This window comes from Coregonus clupeaformis, chromosome 2, assembly GCF_020615455.1.
Source record: "Coregonus clupeaformis isolate EN_2021a chromosome 2, ASM2061545v1, whole genome shotgun sequence".
Classification (NCBI taxonomy): Eukaryota; Metazoa; Chordata; class Actinopteri; order Salmoniformes; family Salmonidae; genus Coregonus; species Coregonus clupeaformis.
Genome location: NC_059193.1, coordinates 9692830 through 9714068, shown reverse-complemented (window position 1 = coordinate 9714068; position 21239 = coordinate 9692830). Strand labels below are relative to the sequence as shown.

At 41.3% G+C, this 21239-nt stretch overlaps 1 protein-coding gene across 7 annotated transcripts in view; it reads right to left on the bottom strand.

Moving 5' to 3' along the window:
* Positions 1-5375: 5375 nt before the first annotated feature.
* Positions 5376-21239, bottom strand: part of mtus1a (microtubule associated tumor suppressor 1a) — a 67451-nt gene continuing 51587 nt past the window's right edge. For 4 of the 7 annotated variants that reach the window (XM_041904085.2, XM_045226414.1, XM_041904087.2 and 1 more), the window contains 7 exons: positions 14430-14644; positions 13033-13138; positions 12783-12856; positions 12592-12687; positions 7482-7598; positions 7268-7365; positions 5376-7143 (listed from right to left, as the gene is read on the bottom strand). In XM_041904085.2, the coding sequence (XP_041760019.2) occupies positions 6879-7143; positions 7268-7365; positions 7482-7598; positions 12592-12687; positions 12783-12856; positions 13033-13138; positions 14430-14644 (971 nt within the window). In that variant the 3' untranslated portion in view covers positions 5376-6878. The remainder of the gene's footprint in view (positions 7144-7267; positions 7366-7481; positions 7599-12591; positions 12688-12782; positions 12857-13032; positions 13139-14429; positions 14645-21239) is intronic. The other 3 variants (XM_041904086.2, XM_041904089.2, XR_006004011.2) reach the window with 2 other exon arrangements.

The window sequence follows — 21239 nt, the reverse complement described above, 5'->3', positions numbered from 1 at the left end:
TTTTTTTCTTCGGGGGAATGGATCACCTTAATATTGCAGATAGATTGTATCTTCTATCAATGTAATTGTCTGCATCACTTCCAATCCCCCATGTTTTTTTATATATATATATACTCTTCAACCCCACCATCCTTTCCCTACTTGGAGTAAATTAGTGAACAACAATGCCCAGGCCTACTTCCGGTCTATACTTACTATCTACACCTTATGGACAGAGTTAATTTTACAATAATTCTATTATATATATATATATATATATATATATATATATATATAAACACATAATACACACATACACATATATACACACATACACATATATACAGTGGGGAAAAAAAGTATTTAGTCAGCCACCAATTGTGCAAGTTCTCCCACTTAAAAAGATCAGAGAGGCCTGTAATTTTCATCATAGGTACACGTCAACTATGACAGACAAATTGAGAATTTTTTTTCTCCAGAAAATCACATTGTAGGATTTTTAATGAATTTATTTGCAAATTATGGTGGAAAATAAGTATTTGGTCACCTACAAACAAGCAAGATTTCTGGCTCTCACAGACCTATAACTTCTTCTTTAAGAGGCTCCTCTGTCCTCCACTCGTTACCTGTATTAATGGCAACTGTTTGAACTTGTTATCAGTATAAAAGACACCTGTCCACAACCTCAAACAGTTACACTCCAAACTCCACTATGGCCAAGACCAAAGAGCTGTCAAAGGACACCAGAAACAAAATTGTAGACCTGCACCAGGCTGGGAAGACTGAATCTGCAATAGGTAAGCAGCTTGGTTTGAAGAAATCAACTGTGGGAGCAATTATTAGGAAATGGAAGACATACAAGACCACTGATAATCTCCCTCGATCTGGGGCTCCACGCAAGATCTCACCCCGTGGGGGTCAAAATGATCACAAGAACGGTGAGCAAAAATCCCAGAACCACACGGGGGGACCTAGTGAATGACCTGCAGAGAGCTGGGACCAAAGTAACAAAGCCTACCATCAGTAACACACTACGCCGCCAGGGACTCAAATCCTGCAGTGCCAGATGTGTCCCCCTGCTTAAGCCAGTACATGTCCAGGCCCGTCTGAAGTTTGCTAGAGTGCATTTGGATGATCCAGAAGAGGATTGGGAGAATGTCATATGGTCAGATGAAACCAAAATAGAACTTTTTGGTAAGAACTCAACTCGTCGTGTTTGGAGGACAAAGAATGCTGAGTTGCATCCAAAGAACACCATACCTACTGTGAAGCATGGGGGTGGAAACATCATGCTTTGGGGCTGTTTTTCTGCAAAGGGACCAGGACGACTGATCCGTGTAAAGGAAAGAATGAATGGGGCCATGTATCGTGAGATTTTGAGTGAAAACCTCCTTCCATCAGCAAGGGCATTGAAGATGAAACGTGGCTGGGTCTTTCAGCATGACAATGATCCCAAACACACCGCCCGGGCAACGAAGGAGTGGCTTCGTAAGAAGCATTTCAAGGTCATGGAGTGGCCTAGCCAGTCTCCAGATCTCAACCCCATAGAAAATCTTTGGAGGGAGTTGAAAGTCTGTGTTGCCCAGCGACAGCCCAAAACATCACTGCTCTAGAGGAGATCTGCATGGAGGAATGGGCCAAAATACCAGCAACAGTGTGTGAAAACCTTGTGAAGACTTACAGAAAACGTTTGACCTGTGTCATTGCCAACAAAGGGTATATAACAAAGTATTGAGAAACTTTTGTTATTGACCAAATACTTATTTTCCACCATAATTTGCAAATAAATTCATAAAAAATCCTACAATGTGATCTTCTGGATTTTTTTTCTCATTTTGTCTGTCATAGTTGACGTGTACCTATGATGAAAATTACAGGCCTCTCTCATCTTTTTAAGTGGGAGAACTTGCACAATTGGTGGCTGACTAAATACTTTTTTTCCCCACTGTATATATATATATATATATATATATATATATATATATATATTTTTTTTTTTTGCTCCTGAACTTCTTCTACTCTCAACCTCTCCGATCATTTTCATGATGTCCATCCGGTTTGCTTCTATATGCCATATCTTTCTTACTGTGCTCTTTCCCAAAAGCTCCCAACATACAACCTATATACTTATTATGGACACAGTATGCTTACATTATTAGCTATCTTTGTTATTATTTGTTGTTATTTGTTATTAGTCCCATCCTTCAACTCTATTCAATACCTCCCATCTATCTCTTAACACCATCCATATAGGATTTCTATTTGCCATATATATTTCAACCGTACTGTGATGTTTTACAAAAGTTCTGAACCTTTGTATTCTCATTGCTTCTACAGATTGTGAATTAAAAAGAAACATTTTTGCTAAAAGTATTATTATATTATTGATTGATTGACTATGACTTTTCAGATCACCCAGTAATGCTATCTGCAAGGTTAGCTCCAGGTAAATATTGCAATCCTTTAGCCATTCCTGGACCTGTGTCCAAAAACAAGCTACAAATGGACAGAACCAAAACAAAATGATCAAATGATTCTGTCTCTTCACAGCAAAATCTGCAGAGCTGGGAAGATTGTATCCCCCATATAAATAACATTCTATTGGTAGCAAGAATTTTATATAATAATTTAAATTGAAAGATAATTTTTTAATCCGGTGTCGTTTTGCGTGTCAGTTCATAAACACTATGCCATGGGATCGGTACGTCAAAGATCTCTTCCCAACTATTTTGCAATCTATATGGGACGGCTGTCAATCCTTTGGTCCTTAAGTGAAACTGATATACGTTTTTATTTATCACAGTTTTCCTTAACCAATTATGTTCTTTAATGCAAGGCCGACAGACAAGTTCCTTACTTTCTCCCCCTTCCACTTTCCTCTTCCACTTTTGCGGTAAGGCTGCAATTATTTGGTTGTAATTTTGGGTAGAGCAGACATTTCCATATGTTTTTGTTAGCTGCATGTGCGACATAACTCCACCAGTCCTACCGATGATATCATTTACGAAGATTATACCTTTTTTAAACATTCTGTCAAAAAATTAAGGTTTTTTGTCAATTAGTATATTTGAATTTAACCACAATATTTGTTGTATTATTTGTTCTGTCGTTTCTGGAGGATTAAATTGAAATTGCAACCAACTTTCTATGGCTTGTTTTAGAAATAGTGATATTTGGGAGATTATTTCCTTTTCAAATAACTGAAAGTGAGAGGTTGTAATCTGAATAAAGGGAAAAAGGCCTTTCTTGAACATTGGGTGAGACAATCTTACTAATTTGCTTGAGAACCAGTTCGGATTTAAGTATAACTTTTGTATGACTGAAGCTTTTAGTGATAGGTCTAATGCTTTAATATTTAATAATTTCTGTCCTCCGAATTCATATTCATTATATAAATATGCCCTTTTAATTTTGTCTGGCTTGCCGTTCCAAATAAAATGGAATATTTTCTTCTCATATAATTAAAAAAAACTGTTCGCTAGGCGTAGGCAAGACCATAAGCAAATAGGTAAACTGGGATAATACTAGAGTTAAATCAGGGTGATTTTTCCACAAATTGACAGGTATTTTCCTTTCCATGGTAGTAAGATCTTATCTATTTTTGCTAACTTTCTATTTACATTTTTTGAAGTGAGATCATTTATTTCCTTTGGGATATGTATTCCGAGTATATCCACATCACCATCAGACCATTTTATTGGTAAACTACATGGTAATGTAAAAATTGTATTTTTTAGTGATCCAATACGTAATATAGTACATTTGTCATAATTTGGTTGTAATCCAGAGAGGTTAGAAAATTTATCTAGATCCTCTATGAGGCTGTGGAGGGATTCTAGTTGTGGATTTAAAAGAAAACAATCATCAGCGTACAATGACACCTTTGTTTTTAAGCCCTGTATTTCTAATCCTCTGATATTATTATTGGATCTGATTTTAATAGCTAACATCTCGATGGCCACAATAAATAGATATGCCGATAGTGGACAACCTTGTTTCACTCCTCTTGACAGTTTAAAACTTTCTGAGAAATAGCCATTATTTACTATTTTACACCTAGGGTTACTATACATGATTTTGACCCATTTTATAAGAGATTCTCCAAAATTGAATGCTCCAGGCATTTATATATAAACCCCAGTCAAACTTTATCAAATGCCTTTTCGAAGTCTGCTATGAATAGCAGGCCTGGTTTCCCATATTTTCCATAGTGTTCTATTGTTTCCAATACTTGCCTTATATTATCTCCAATGTATCTTCCATGTAAAAAACCTGTCTGATTAGAATGAATAATATCCGACAATACCTTTTTAATTCTATGCGCTATACATTTTTGCTAGGATTTTTGCATCACAACACTGAAGTGTAAGGGGCCTCCAATTTTGTAAATGGACTGGATCTTTATATTTTCCACTTGTATCCTGTTTTAGTAATAATGAGATCAGACCTTCTTCTAGGCTGTTGCTGTTTCTTAGAATGATCTATACTGAACTACATGGAAAGTGTTGGTCCCATGTTTCATAAGCTGAAATGAAAGATCCCAGAAATCTTCCATGCGCACAAAAAGCTTATTTCTCTAGAATTTTGTGCACAAATGTGGTTACATCCCTGTTAGTGAACATTTCTCATTTGCCAAGATAATCCATCCACCTGACAGGTGTGGTTTATCAAGAAGCTGATTAAACAGCATGATCATTACACAGGTGCACCTTGTGCTGGGGACTGTAAAAGGCCACTAAAATGTGCAGTTTTGTCACACAACAGAATGCCACAGATGTCTCAAGTTTTGACAGAGTGTGCAATTGGCATGCTGAGTACAGGAATGTCCACCAGAGCTATTGGCAGAGAATGTAATGTTCATTTCTTTACCATAAGCCACTTCCAATGGCGTTTTAAAGAATTTGGCAGCATGTCCAACTGGCCTCACAACCGCAGACCACGTGTAACCACGCCAGCCCAGGACCTCCACATCCGGCTTCTTCACCTTCGGGATTGTCTGAGACCAGCCACCCAGACAGCTGATGAAACTGAGGAGTATTTATCTGTGGAGAAAAACTCATTCTGATTGGCTGGGCCTGGCTCCCCAGTGGGTGGGCCTATGCTTTCCCAGGCCCACCCATGGCTGTGCCCCTGCCCAGTCATGTAAAATCCATAGATTAGGGCCTAATTCATTAATTTAAGTTGACTGATTTCCTTATATGAACTGTAACGCAGTAAAACCATTGAAATTGTTGCATGTTGCGTTTATCTATTTTTTCAGTATACAGAGTTAAGCAGTGTTGAGGTAATTGTACGCAAAATCTAGTTTTATCTACCATGTATTCACTTCATATTAACATGGAAACCAACTAAGAAACCTAGAATACATCACCATAAAATATATATCTCTGCTTTATATTTCATAATAGGACTTTATTAATTGCATATATTAAATCGTTTTTTCAACACACCAATAATCTCCACATCCAAACAGGTACTAATTTGTGACATATCCAAAACACGTCCATCACGCTTAGATTCTCTTCGCATTTTAACCTTAGTGACATCTTTGTAAAGACCCCCCATTTTAAAGCTGTATTAGGAGGATTGGGTGAGGGAGGGGTGCTAGACAACAGGTCATCAAACATGCACAAACATTCATTTGAATTGGTCCCATGGTCAAACAAACAAACCAACCAACATTAAAAACACAGCTTTGAGTCCTCAGGCCATCGAACTGAACAGTTAGAGGACTATATAACCTGTAGAACTGAACAGTTAGAGGACTATATAACCTGTAGAACTGAACAGTTAGAGGACTATATAACCTGTAGAACTGAACAGTTAGAGGACTATATAACCTGTAGAACTGAACAGTTAGAGGACTATATAACCTGTAGATGGGTAATAACAGATATAAAGTACAGTTCTGAAGCGCAGACCGCCCATTAATTACCATGGAAACGCCATTAACCTTTTAAAAACACAGGAAATGATTACTAATATCCAATTTATGAAGATAATTGCATGTAGCATGTGGTGCATGCATCAATAAAAGCGAAGTGAATGATCTATGAGCAGTGAATACAATGGTATTGAGTAGTATGTGTGTAGAAGGGTTTATATTTATCTAATTTTCCTCCATTAATATACAGATTACAGGATTCATGTTTGATTCCCAAATCATGGGAGGAGATTCAATGTTACTTTTGGACTCCTAGCCATGCTGATTCTCATAGCAATATAATGACAGACAGGAGCAGTGCATATTCTCAGTCAGTCAACACACAGGTCTGCATTTGGTCACCAACGCCACGGCACTCCTTCCCATAACACTGGTGTGTGTGTGTGTCTTCAGAGGGAAAACCAGCAACAAGCTTTTGCCGACCACTGAGGAAGATTAACAAATATAGTGTCTCATTATATAGTCCTGAGATGTCCTATAATAACCCTATGATAGATGTCCTATAATAACCCTAACCCTATGATAGATGTCCTATAATAACCCTAACCCTATGATAGATGTCCTAAAATAACCCTAACCCTATGAGAGATGTCCTATAATAACCCTAACCCTATGACAGATGTCCTAAAATAACCCTAACCCTATGACAGATGTCCTATGATATCAGACAAGGCAGAGAGAACAAGAGGCGGTCTCACTCAGTAAGTGCTTCTGTGCAACAGTCCTTTCTCATACAGTCATTGATCTGCAGTAAGTGTCAACAGAAAGTAGAGCCATTCAGGAATATTGTAGCCATCTCTGGATGACATGCGGCAATCCCGGTCAGCTAATATAGCTCTTAAGTACGGAGGGATGACTCGGTCCAATCAGAAAAGAGCGAGAGAGGCTGCTTCCTGGACCCAGTCCAATCAGAGGAGAGAAAGAGTGTCTGCTTCCTGGAAGCGGTAGGCTGCTGTTATCTGGGTGAGACAGGAGGGCTGGAGAAGACTGCAGAGCTGCGAGGTGATTGGATGGGGCTGGTGAAGACAGCAGAGCTGCGAGGTGATTGGAGGCCGAGGGAATGGTGGGAGGGGGAGGTGGGGGACATCTTGTGGGGGCTGCTCGGGTCCCCGTTGTGCAGCTTCCAGATGAGCTCCTCATTCTCCATAGACAGACGCTTGTTCACCTTGGATTCCTTGTGGAGATACTCCTGCAGCACCGCCTGCTCTGTGGACAGTTGTCTGGAAAGCGATGTCAAGACAAGAGTTAGAGAGGAGAAAAGACCCAGATACATAGAAGGCCATAGACACCCAGTCCCAGGTTGACTTAAGAATAGAGGAGAAAGAGAATGAGCAGTTGTTTTACCTGGACAGAGCAGCATGTCTGTCCATGCGGGCTTTCAGATCCTCATTCTCCTGCTGGACCTTTTTAAGGCATTCGTCCAGCTTAACGCTTTTCTCCATCTACAAAAACATCCAAAACATTAAATATTCAAGACTAGATAGAAAAATGGTCTTAAAATTTATGCCTGAACTATAGGTCATTAACAGTGAGTGGGTGGGGTATCTATGGTGCTCACCAGTTTGTCCATCTGCATCAGTTTGTGGTCCTGTTGGTGCAGCTGTTTGTTCTTGATATCCAGCACCACATTGAGGCTCTCCAGCTCCTGCTCCAGATACAGGGTGTGGGAGTCCTTCTGGAACGGCACAACAAGAGGGTGAGTAACACTGTTCTGCATCAGTTTGTGGTTCTGTTCATGCAGCTGTTTGTTCATGATATCCAGCACCACATTGAAGCTCTCCAGCTCCTGCTCCAAATACAGGGAGTCCTTCTGGAACGGCACAACAAGAGGGTGGTCTGAATAAGACTAGTCTGAATGAGTGTGATAATTCCAGATGAGGTTAGCCTCTGCCCATAACAGTTATACAACCCTAAATCCATAACCAAATCAACAGAGGGCACCATACCTAGGTGACAAGAACACCCCACTGTGTAAGCCCAATTTAATATACACCATTACAATAAATCCATTATGTATTTTAGGCAGGTCTAAAAGAAACATGATTAAAATTAAGAAAATGCATTTCAGAAGAACAGAACATGAGTAGGCCTACTGTAAGTTATCTGGCTATACACCATGCCATAGGCTGTAGGCTTGTTCATTTAGCTGACAAGATATGCTTATAAGTCATGCCATTATTTTTTATTTTATATTATTTTATAGTAAGAACAATATAATTCAACTTGGCTGAAAAAAATGTAAAGGATATTTTTCCCATTCTGGAGCAGGATTTCAGAAAGTTTCAAAAAAAGCTTGCGCTCTGTTCCTTGCCTCATGCTGCACAGCTGTTCTCTCATCAAGTGATCCTATTTTCACCCATCAGACACCCATTTGCTATGAAGCCCCTAAATAAGATCTGGTGCAACCAATTACCTTCAGAAGTTACATAACTTGTTAAATAAATTCCACCTGTGTGCAAGCTAAGTGTCACATGATCTCAGTTATATATATATATATACACACACCTGTTCTGAAAGGCCCCAGAGTATGCAACACCACTAAGCAAGGGGCACCACCAAGCAAGCGGCACCATGAAGACCAAGGAGCTCTCCAAACAGGTCAGGAACAAAGTTGTGGAGAAGTACAGATCAGGGTTGGGTTATAAAAAAATATCCGAAACTTTGAACATCCCACGGAGCACCATTAAATCCATTATTAAAACATTGAAAGAATATGGCACCACAATCAACCTGCCAAGAAAGGGCCGCCCACCAAAACTCACAGACCAGGCAATGAGGGCATTAATCAGAGAGAGCAACAAAGAGACCAAAGATAACCCTGAAGGAGCTGCAAAGCTCCACAGCGGAGATTGGAGTATCTGTCCATAGGACCACTTTAAGCCGTACACTCCACAGAGCTGGACTTTACGGAAGAGTGGCCAAAAAAAGCCATTGCTTAAAGAAATAAATAAGCAAACACGTTTGGTGTTCGCCAAAAGCCATGTGGAAGACTCCCCAAACATATGGAAGAAGGTACTCTGGTCAGATGAGAATAAAATTGAGCTTTTTGGCCATCAAGGAAAACGCTATGTCTTGCGCAAACCCAACACCTCTCATCACCCGAGAACACCATCCCCACAGTGAAGCATGGTGGTGGCAGCATCATGCTGTGGGGATGTTTTTCCATCGGCAGGGACTGGGAAACTGGTCAGAATTGAAGGAATGATGGATGGCGGTAAATACAGGGAAATTCTTGAGGGAAACCTGTTTCATTCTTCCAGAGATTTGAGACTGGGACGGAGGTTCACCTTCCAGCAGGACAATGACCCTAAGCATACTGCTAAAGCAACACTCGAGTGGTTTAAGGGGAAACATTTAAATGTCTTGGAATGGCCTAGTCAAAGCCCAGACCTCAATCCAATTCAGAATCTGTGGTATGACTTAAAGAGTGCTGTACACCAGCGGAAACCATCCAACTTGAAGGAGCAGTTTTGCCTTGAAGAATGGGCAAAAATCCCAGTGGCTAGATGTGCCAAGCTTATAGAGACATACCTCAAGAGACTTGCAGCTGTAATTGCTGCAAAAGGTGGCTCTACAAAGTATTGGCTTTGGGGGGGTGAATAGTTATGCATGCTCAAGTTCTGTTTTTTTGTCTTATTTCTCGTTTGTTTCACAAGAAAAAATATTTTGCATCTTCAAAATGGTAGGCATGTTGTGTAAATCAAATGATACAAACCCCCCAAAAAATCAATTATAATTCCAGGTTGTAAGGCAACAAAATAGGAAAAATGCCAAGGGGGGTGAACACTTTCACTGTAAGCCACTGTATATGCCATGGCCTCTCCAACCCTGTTCATGCAGTTACCCAGTGCTTCATTTTGAGAAACCAAGTTAAATCTGTTCGGGATCGTCGATAGTAACATGTTTTCACAACTAAACATATTAAATATTTTCATTAAAGCTTTTGACAGCCCCTCTCTCTGCGCGCTGGAGTAAGGAATGAAGGAGAGAGGGGAAGAGATGTAAATACACAGTGGTGAGATTTCTGAAGCTAAAAGGTGATGTGTCAGCCTATTCATTATATAAAAAATAAGAAAACTCTATTATAGGCTATTAAAAATCAAATACAAATTCACTGTAATTGTAGGCTAACTCTGTAAGCCATTCTGCACAATCAATGAACCAACAGTATCGCCTAGGGCTATACGTTTTCTCCCACACTCATGGATAGAAAGGTTGGAGAGTAGCATAAGGTAACCAGTCCATCCAGTATGCATAATAATACAGTCCACACTCAAAAGGCCATTACTATTTATTATTATTCTTTTTTTTTTTTGGGGGGTAATATGCAGTAGGCTATGTATGGTATACTGAACAAAAATAAAACGCAACATGCAACAATTTCAACGATTTGACTGAGTTACAGTTCATATTAGGAAGTCAGTCAATTGAAAAAAATTCATTAGGCCCTCATCTATGGATTTCACATGACTGGGCAGGGGCGCAGCCATGGGTGGGCCTGGCTCCCCAGGGGGTGGCCCAGCCAATCAGAATTTTTTTTTACCACAAAAGGGCTTTATTACAGACAGAAATACTCCTCAGTTTCATCAGCTGTCCGGGTGGCTGGTCTCAAACGATCCCACAGGTGAAGAAGCCGGTTGTGGAGGTCCTGGGCTGGCGCGGTTAAATGTGGTCTGCGGTTGTGAGGCCGGTTGGACGTACTGCCAAATTCTCTAAAATTACGTTGGAGGCGGCTTATGGTAGAGAAATTAACATTACATTCTCTGGCAACAGCTCTGGTGGACATTCCTACAGTCAGCATGCCAATTGCACGCTCCCTCAAAACTTGAGACATCTGTGGCATTGTGTTGTGTGACAAAACTGCACATTTTAGAGTGGCCTTTTATTGTCCCCAGCACAAGGTGCACCTGTGTAATGATCATGCTGTTTAATCAGCTTCTTGATATGCCACACCTGTCAGGTGGATGGATTATCTTGGCAAAGGAGAAATGCTCACTAACATGGATGTAACCACATTTGTGAACAAAATTCTAGAGAAATAAGCTTTTTGTGCGAATGGAACATTTCTGGGATCTTTTATTTAAGCGCATGAAACATGGGACCAACACTTTCCATGTAGTTCAGTATAGATCATTCTAAGAAACAGCAACAGCCTAGTGCGTTTCTGTTGAGAGAGAGGTGGGAAATGCAGTCAGTGTGTTACACTGGACCAAAATAAGATCTGGGCCTGCGTTTCACATTCCACATGTAAACATGGGACCAACGCTTTACAGGTTGCGTAAATTTTTTTGTTCAGTATATAACGGCACAATAATTTTAATTCTGTTTTATTTTTTGTGGGCTCATATATAGGCCTATGCATAAGCTCTAATATGCATATGGATGTTTTGAATTAATCATCACCTTATAAAGTGCTATCCATTTCGTTGTGTTAGGCTTTGAAACAACACCCACAACAACCATGTTTTCCACTCAGTTTAACCTGTTGTTGAACTTCTTTCTTTAAATTGATCAATCACAGTGAGGTGAGTTTTAAAAGCATGAAACTGTTTTGATAAGTGTTTGATGTGATTTTCGATTGTATTTGCATTGATGTGAGAGTGGTTAGAGGGATAATAGAGCCCTGAGAACCAGGCCATTAGCAACCTGATGATCGTTAGCGAGTTGGGTACTACCAACGCATGTCCAGAGTGCATAAGAGGAGATTACCATGACTCAGTCACGTGGAATTTGACTGCGGTCATGACTCATGACTGCCAGTGTGACGGTAATACGGTCACCACAACAGCCTTACTCAAACATGGCCAATGCTTTCAACCACATAGCAGGAGAGCATTAAAGTCATTATAGGTTGTAAAACTATACACCGTGTGGTGTTTCAACTATTCCCCATGACTCCCACAGCCCCAAGCAGGCAGTGGACCACTGGGTTGATCCTGGTGGTTATTGTCAGTCTATTTCTAGCCTACCAGAGTGGCTGGAAGGGTAGTACAGAGGTCGTTATCGCAATCCATGTGCATTGTTAGAATGCTGCGAGGAAATGGGCACCCAATCAATGCTGATTATGACCGACAGCAGCCTAACTTTAACAATGCACTCTTGGGTGGTGTCAAAAATGGCACCCTATTCACTTTATAGTGCACTACTGTTGACCAGAGGCGCTGGTTGGAAGGAGTGCACTGTATAAGAAATAGACAGAAATACAGAAAGAGAAGAAAACACCATTATACACTGGAGGTCCTGTATGCCTCAGTTGGTACAGCATGGCGCTTGCAATGCCAGGATTGTGGGTTCTATTCCTGGGACCACCCATACGTAAAATGTGTGCACGCATGACTATGTTGCTTTGGACAAAAGTGTCTGCTAAATCGCATATATTATTGAGGGAGGGAGATAGGGCAGTGCTGTTGCTTAGCGTCAATGACACTTACCTCTGAACGTTATTGGAGTGGGCTGTAAGATGAGAGTGAATGTGAGGGGTGTTGCGTGTTAATAATAATAATAATAAAATAATAATATGCCATTTAGCAGACGCTTTTATCCAAAGCGACTTACAGTCATGCGTGCACACATTTTTTTTGTGTATGGGTGGTCCCGGGGATCGAACCCACTACCTTGGCGTTACAAGCGCCGTGCTCTACCAGCTGAGCTACAGAGGACCACAGTACCTGATTTCTCTCAGCCAGCTCCCTCCTCTGGTCCTCCTCTGTCTTTATCCTGTGGTTCAGGGTCGTGTTCTCCTCGGTGAGCTCCTGAATCTGGCCCTGAGGAACACCACATCATGAGGACATTTATCACCTAACCTCTCCTGAGACTAAATAAATTGGAATATATTTTGATATGTGAAGCTGAAGCTTACAGATAAAGTAACTTCAGCCTCCTTCAGTCTTTTGTCCAATGTCTGCAGCTCCCGCTCATGAGCTTGACGGAGCTCTTGAAGAGAGATCACAGTTTAACAGAATTATAATGCAAGACAGTCAAAATCAGAAATACTTCTGATTCATCAAAGTTAAATGACTTTAACACACGTGCTGTGCTGATTTTTACCTCGCAGTAACTTAAGATTTGGTCTATAAAAAACAACGGTGTACATGACAGGATGAATGTACCTTCTAGAGAGTCTTCACACTGCTGTTTAACTGCCTGGATCTGTTCAGAGTGGCTGGCCTCTTGCTCTAACATCACAGCCTCATGGCTGGCTCTCAACTCCCCCATCTTCAAAAAGAGAAGGAACATGGTTTTAGGAACATTTATGATCAATAACAAAAGCAACGTACAAAAAGCTTATTACCACTTTATCTATTTCCCCAGAGTCAGATTAATTCGTGGATAACATTTTTATGTCTGCGTGCAGTTTGAAGGAAGTTGCTAACTAGCATTAATGCAATTGCCAACTACCGTTAATGCAATTGCCAACTAGGGTTAATGCAATTGCCAACTAGTGTTAGTGCAATTGCCAACTAGTGTTAGTGCAATGACTGGAAGTCTATGGTAACTGCTAGCATGCTAGTAGATACCATAGACTTACAGTCATTGCGCTAACGCTCGTTAACACTGGCTTGTGAAACGCGCCAACTTCCTTCATACTGGATGCAGAGACCTAAAAATGGTATCCATGTGTTCATCTGACCCTGGGGAAGTAGATAAAGGGCTTCATTGCCAAAATCCCAAAGTATCCCTTTAACAGGTGCATTATGAATCATCACATCAATGACAACGGATGGATCATGAAAAGCCTTTAGGCCTACAACTAATTAAGATCAAATAAACCAACACGGTACAGACAGCCAAAAACACTTATTCCAAGCGAATAGAATTTCAATTCTATTCAGTAAGTCAGTTTGGGCTCTGGTCAAAAGTAGTGCACTACAAAGGGAATAGTGTGTAATTTGGGACGCATCCCGTCTCAGTAGAGCAACCTTCAGGACGAAACCAGCTTCACACTGACAGTATACTGAAAAGCAATGTCCTCAGGTCTGATTTGTGGACTACTTTCAGCAGTGACCAATTTTCCTTGAAATGAATCTAGCTGAGTAGTATGCTCTGTGAATGACTCAACAGAATGACTGCAGAGGACCCTGACGGACTTTGTGTATGTCAGGAATGAAAGAATCTCTAAACAATCATCTCACTGTCACATAGACAGACACAGGACTGAGCCCTGAGAGACCGGGGGCTACACACAGTCATGTAATGTGTAGTTGTAACATGACTTGACACGGTGGGTGCATTTCAATCCTCTCAAGCCCTTCTCTACATTTTTACTGATCTGAAATAAACAGACTGGGTGAAAGCAATACTGCTTTCACTTCTCCAGTAGAAAGGAGGAACTGAGCCACTTTTAGCCTATTGGCATGCACTCAGTCTCTGTGTATGTCCCAAATGGCACCCTATTCCCTTTATAGTGCACTACTTTTGACCAAGGCCCATATGGATCTGGTCAAAAGTAGTGCACTATATATGGAATAGGGTGCCATTAGGGATGCATCCAGTAGCTTTATTGTACCTGCTGCTCCATTAAGGCCTTGCACCGGTCTGCCTCCTCCTGGTAGGTCAGATGGATCTGGTCCCACTCGGCCTGGTAGAACACCCTGAGCCTCTCCTCCAGCTGGGCCAGCTCCGTGTGGTGCTGCTCCTGCATCGTCTGAAGCTCGCCCTCCAATGCCCCACGCACCTCATCCTTCTCCCGCTCCAACAACTCACACGAGTGGGCCGAGTTTACTGCAGGGTGCCAGTAGGATCCACAGCAGACAGGAAATCAGTTAGTTTTGTGGAACTTTATTTTCTAATGGGAAATGTGTTTGTCTCATCTCTTATCAAAGAAGAACAGCATTAGATAAACTATGGCAATCCAACAGTCTAACAAAGGGGCTGAGAGGGCTAGTGGGTTCAGCACTGAGACTCCCAAAGTCATGTGTGCCTGCAATCTCTTAGTTGTGCTTATTGGATTTTTTTAATTGAATTTTTCAATGTGACTTTTCATGGTGGCTTATAGAAAGATGTAATATATCAAAATGTCAATGACGGTAAGGGACATCTAAAAATTCTGTCAGTTCTAATAAAAGGGAAATAAGAAGAGTGAAATTCACCCTGCATGCGCAGTGGCAAGTAAGGACTTTCGGAACAACTGTTCAGCAAAACTCTTTTGAGGCTCATGTTATGACATATTGCATTGGAAAGTCAAATGCAGAAAAGAAAAGACAGATTACCCAGTGCCAGTCTCTGGCAGACTACAGAGCACATTGCCTTACTGGCAGGAAAAAGACATACCCGCGAGTTATCAAAAACACACTTTCACAATTGTCTGAAATCAGTGTCATGTCCTAGGATTTTTTTTATACTGACTCACTTCTGTCCTACTTGCATCATATGTCTGCTACAGTAGAACATTACAGTTTGAACATGGAAATGCTGCGGCTACTACTGGCTCTCTAACACAATGGACATGCTGCTGTTACTACTGTCTCTCTAACACAATGGACATGCTGCTGTTACTACTGTCTCTCTAACACAATGGACATGCTGCTGTTACTACTGTCTCTCTAACACAATGGACATGCTGCTGTTACTACTGTCTCTAACACAATGGACATGCTGCTGTTACTACGGTCTCTCTAACACAATGGACATGCTGCTGTTACTACTGTCTCTCTAACACAATGGACATGCTGCTGTTACTACTGTCTCTCTAACACAATGAACATGCTGCTGTTACTACTGTCTCTCTAACACAATGGACATGCTGCTGTTACTACTGTCTCTCTAACACAATGGACATGCTGCTGTTACTACTGTCTCTCTAACACAATGGACATGCTGCTGTTACTACGGTCTCTCTAACACAATGGACATGCTGCCGTTACTACGGTCTCTCTAACACAATGGACATGCTGTTGGGGGTACTGGATGACAGGAGTTGGGAAACACTACTATAAACTAAGCAACAGACACATGGCTCTGGTGGGCCCTTGCGTGCTGTGCCACATTCCTGATGCCAGTGCCAGTGTGATGCCCAGCAGTTGGCCTTGCCAGCCCGTGAGGATTTCCGTTGGCTGGCGATGACATAAGAGTGGCAGCTGTGCACAACATGGTAGTATCTACTCTCGCCGTGTGTAGCAGGTGACATCCATATGGAGGTTGATTCCTGACACACAATCCTACCAGTATGAACAGAATAGCTCAATAGCTCTCAATTTACAAGTGGGCAGGGATGGATGGGTATTAAAGGCAACTTCCAGTTGTTGGCGCAATATAAATCATTGTAATTCTATGGTTGGTGCCCTTCTGCAGGCAAGTCATAGAATATGAATGTTCTTATGCAATATGTTTAAAATGGTGGCAACCTTGCTAGATTTACAAAGAACATACAGTGAGGGAAAAAAGTATTTGATCCCATGCTGATTTTGTACGTTTGCCCACTGACAAAGACAAGATCAGTCTATCATTTTAATGGTAGGTTTATTTGAACAGTGAGAGACAGAATAATAACAAAAAAATCCAGAAAAACGCATGTCAAAAATTTTATAAATTGATTTACATTTTAATGAGGGAAATAAGTATTTGACCCCTCTGCAAAACATGACTTAGTACTTGGTGGCAAAACCCTTGTTGGCAATCACAGAGGTCAGACGTTTCTTGTAGTTGGCCACCAGGTTTGCACACATCTCAGGAGGGATTTTGTCCCACTCCTCTTTGCAGATCTTCTCCAAGTCATTAAGTTTTCGAGGCTGACGTTTGGCAACTCGAACCTTCAGCTCCCTCCACAGATTTTCTATGGGATTAAGGTCTGGAGACTGGCTAGGCCACTCCAGGACCTTAATGTGCTTCTTCTTGAGCCACTCCTTTGTTGCCTTGGCCGTGTGTTTTGGGTCATTGTCATGCTGGAATACCCATTCACGACCCATTTTCAATGCCCTGACTGAGGGAAGGAGGGTCTCACCCAAGATTTGACGGTACATGACCCCGTCCATCGTCCCTTTGATGCGGTGAAGTTGTCCTGTCCCCTTAGCAGAAAAACACCCCCAAAGCATAATGTTTCCACCTCCATGTTTGACAGTGGGGATGGTGTTCTTGGGGTCATAGGCAGCATTCCTCCTCCTCCAAACACGGCGAGTTGAGTTAATGCCAAAGAGCTTGATTTTGGTCTCATCTGACCACAACACCTTCACCCAGTTCTCCTCTGAATCATTCAGATGTTCATTGGCAAACTTCAGACGGCCCTGTATATGTGCTTTCTTGAGCAGGGGGACCTTGCGGGCGCTGCAGGATTTCAGTCCTTCACGGCGTAGTGTGTTCCCAAATGTTTTCTTGGTGACTATGGTCCAGCTGCCTTGAGATCATGGACAAGATTCTCCCGTGTAGTTCTGGGCTGATTCCTCACCGTTCTCATGATCATTGCAACTCCACAAGGTGAGATCTTGCATGGAGCCCCAGGCCGAGAGAGATTGACAGTTATTTTGTGTTTCTTCCATTTGCGAATAATCGCACCCACTGTTCGCAGCCCATTCCAGCCTTGTGTAGGTCTACAATCTTGCCCCTGACATCCTTGGAGAGCTCTTTGGTCTTGGCCATGGTGGAGAGTTTGGAATCTGATTGATTGATTGCTTTTGTGGACAGGTGTCTTTTATACAGGTAACAAACTGAGATTAGGAGCACTCCCTTTAAGAGTGTGCTCCTAATCTCAGCTCGTTACCTGTATAAAAGACACCTGGGAGCCAGAAATCTTTCTGATTGAGAGGGGGTCAAATACTTATTTCCCTCATTAAAATGCAAATCAATTTATAACATTTTTGACATGCGTTTTTCTGGATTTTTTTGTTGTTATTCTGTCACTCACTGTTCAAATAAACCTACCATTAAAATTATAGACTGATAATTTCTTTGTCAGTGGGCAAACGTACAAAATCAGCAGGGGATCAAATACTTTTTCCCTCACTGTATAGGATCTCTATGGCAACCTTCATAAAACAAGAAATGCTCCCCACAGAACAGTACTGTGTACCTTTAATACAGATCAGTGATTAGATGGTATTCACACGTCAAAAGGATTGGGGGACTAATTGCCCCTCAGTTGACACTGCAACAGCTCAGAGAAAGTGTCAGGAGAATGGGGAATTTGAGGCTCTTTATCATGTGTACCAGTCAGCCATGTAGTCCATCTAGAACTACGTCTCAGGCAAAAATGCCCAGCAGAACGTTTCTACCCCTGATATGAGACAAACAGCTAAACATAAATAAAATGTAAAGAACAAGCTCAAGTCTAGAGTACAGAAAAGATAGGTCTAGGATAGGGGACCCTGACGAGGGAGGCTGTGGTTGTTACAGAGATGGTATATCACCCTGTGAGCCAGGGAACTGGCTCTGGTGATTCTGCAGCTATGGGCACTTTTGGCATTTAAAAAATAAATAAAATAATCACAAAGATACAAGATTTTACTAAAACACCTTCTGCTGATATCATTACACCTTCTGCTGATGTCATTAACATTCCATGTTAGTTTAAAACGTAATAACAAACATAATGGGTTTTTGGATTATTTGGTTTATCTGTCTATAGGATTTGGTACTACCACATTAAGAAATACTGTAATTATTTTTATTCCTTAATTCATAAATATTGGCCTGCTCTGGCTGTGCTTGTATACCTGCATGGAGGCTACCTTCAACAATGCAATTTCTTGTTGAAATTGTTAAACATTTATCATTTTTCCAGTAGTTATATTGGGTGCTTTCCCATGGAGGACCCGTATGGAAAAAAAGTATGAAAATGTATGCACTCACTACTGTTAATAGCTCTGGATTAGAGCGTCTGCTAAATGACTAAAATGTAAAAAATTGTTACAATGTTTTAGCCGTTGCAGTAATGACGCAGAATAAAAAATATTCTCTTATCTTGACATAATCAAAGTGACATTTCTTGGAGGTGGAGATAAAATATCACTCTCCATGTCATATCCTTGTTCTCCACTGTCACTTCAGTTATTTTGTGACTTGACGTGTAAAATGTTGACTTAACACTATAATTGATCATTTTGTTCAGAGTGATGGTAATGACGCAATACTGTGAGGCGACTGTATTGTGTTTAAAAAAAGTTACAAATGGCTTATGCACATCAAATATTTATATAGTATCCATTTATTTGACTCTTTCTAAACAGGTGCATTAAATATTTTCTAATTATAAAATTGTCTAAGTGTAATATATAAAATAATATCAAAAGTCTGGGTGTGCGAGACAAGGCTGGGTGCGAGACAAGGCTGGGTGTGAGACAAGGCAAAAACAGTGCAAAACAGTGAAATCCAGACATTATATGCTTTAGAAAATAAACAAAAACACATTGGAAAGTTGAAAAATATATATAATAATCTGAAAAAAATGGGAAAAGATAGATTAAATTAAAATAAATGAAATCTACCCCTGGTACACAAAAAAGCCTGTAGTTGCAAAATTGTGTGTAATTCAAGCTGCACAGCTCAACACGTGCTCCATTCTCCACGGGAGGAAATGCCAAAAACACTGAAGAATACTAGTGAAGGAGTAAAGACTGCATTCAGCCTGGACAGGGCATACGAGGCCACAGCACACTCCTACCCAATTCTTTCTCTGGCTCACTGTGACTGTGTAGTAGTAGGGATAAGGCTGCCTCCACCACATTCAACTAACACCGGGAGGAGAAAATAGAACCCCAGACCTACAGAGACAGAGCCCAAACAAATGGGGCATATTCATCAGGTTGTGGCATGCACTACAGCCCTAGAGATTGAGCCCTGCACTCCACATGCATGATGTATAACAGGGGATATGGTCATAGGAGCCAGGCTAAATTCATCACACTAAAAATGAAATGTAAAAACACACTGTAAAGGCCCATCTGGGGATTGGGGCTGAAGCCATATCTAAATGTTAACGGTCTTGGATTCTTGTCAGGGTGAGGGCTTTGAGTGGTTTTGAATGCGCCCCAATTACGGACACTGTAGGTGGTGAGGCAGGGAAAAAACTATAACGCACTTGTAATACTTATTGGTGAAGAGTGTTAATATGAAGGGATAGTATGTCATGAAACTGGAGGTGGCCCAAACAGACAATGCAGTACACTATGATTAGTCAGCCGCTGTGAGTGGAGCGGTGACATCATTGGGGGAGCAAGCCCATACTGGCCATGTTGAATACTGTCTGAGGGATTGGGTAAATTATAACCTATTCCCAGGGCCTATACAGGGCTCTAGTCAAAAGTAGTGCACTATATAGGAAATAGGGTACCATTTGGGATGTAAACACTGAGTGTTGGGCTCAGGAGAAATGCCTTGTCTGTAGAACTCTCTGAACAGCACTAGTGGGTCTGTCTGTAGAACTGTCTGGGGTTCTTATCTCAGTCTATAGAACTGTCTGGGGGTCTTATCTCAGTCTGTAGAACTGTCTGGGATTCTTATCTCAGTCTGTAGAACTGTCTGGGGTTCTTATCTTAGTCAGTAGAACTGTCTGGGGTTCTTATCTCAGTCTATAGAACTGTCTGGGATCTTATCTCAGTCTATAGAACTGTCTGGGATCTTATCTCCGTCTATAGAACTGTCTGGGGTTCTTATCTCCATCTATAGAACTGTCTGGGGTTCTTATCTCAGTCTATAGAACTGTCTGGGATCTTATCTCCGTCTATAGAACTGTCTGGGGTTCTTATCTCCATCTATAGAACTGTCTGGGGTTCTTATCTCCGTCTATAGAACTGTCTGGGGTTCTTATCTCAGTCTATAGAACTGTCTGGGGGGGTCTTATCTCAGTCTATAGAACTGTCTGGGGGGGGTCTTATCTCAGTCTGTAGAACTGTCTGGGGTTCTTAACTCAGTCTGTAGAACTGTCTGGGGTTCTTATCTCAGTCTGTAGAACTGTCTGGGATCTTATCTCCGTCTATAGAACTGTCTGGGGTTCTTATCTCCATCTATAGAACTGTCTGGGGTTCTTATCTCCATCTATAGAACTGTCTGGGGGTCTTATCTCCGTCTATAGAACTGTCTGGGGTTCTTATCTCAGTCTATAGAACTGTCTGGGATCTTATCTCCGTCTATAGAACTGTCTGGGGTTCTTATCTCCATCTATAGAACTGTCTGGGGTTCTTATCTCCATCTATAGAACTGTCTGGGGTTCTTATCTCAGTCTATAGAACTGTCTGGGGGGGGTCTTATCTCAGTCTATAGAACTGTCTGGGGGGGGTCTTATCTCAGTCTGTAGAACTGTCTGGGGTTCTTAACTCAGTCTGTAGAACTGTCTGGGGTTCTTATCTCAGTCTGTAGAACTGTCTGGGGTTCTTATCTCCGTCTATAG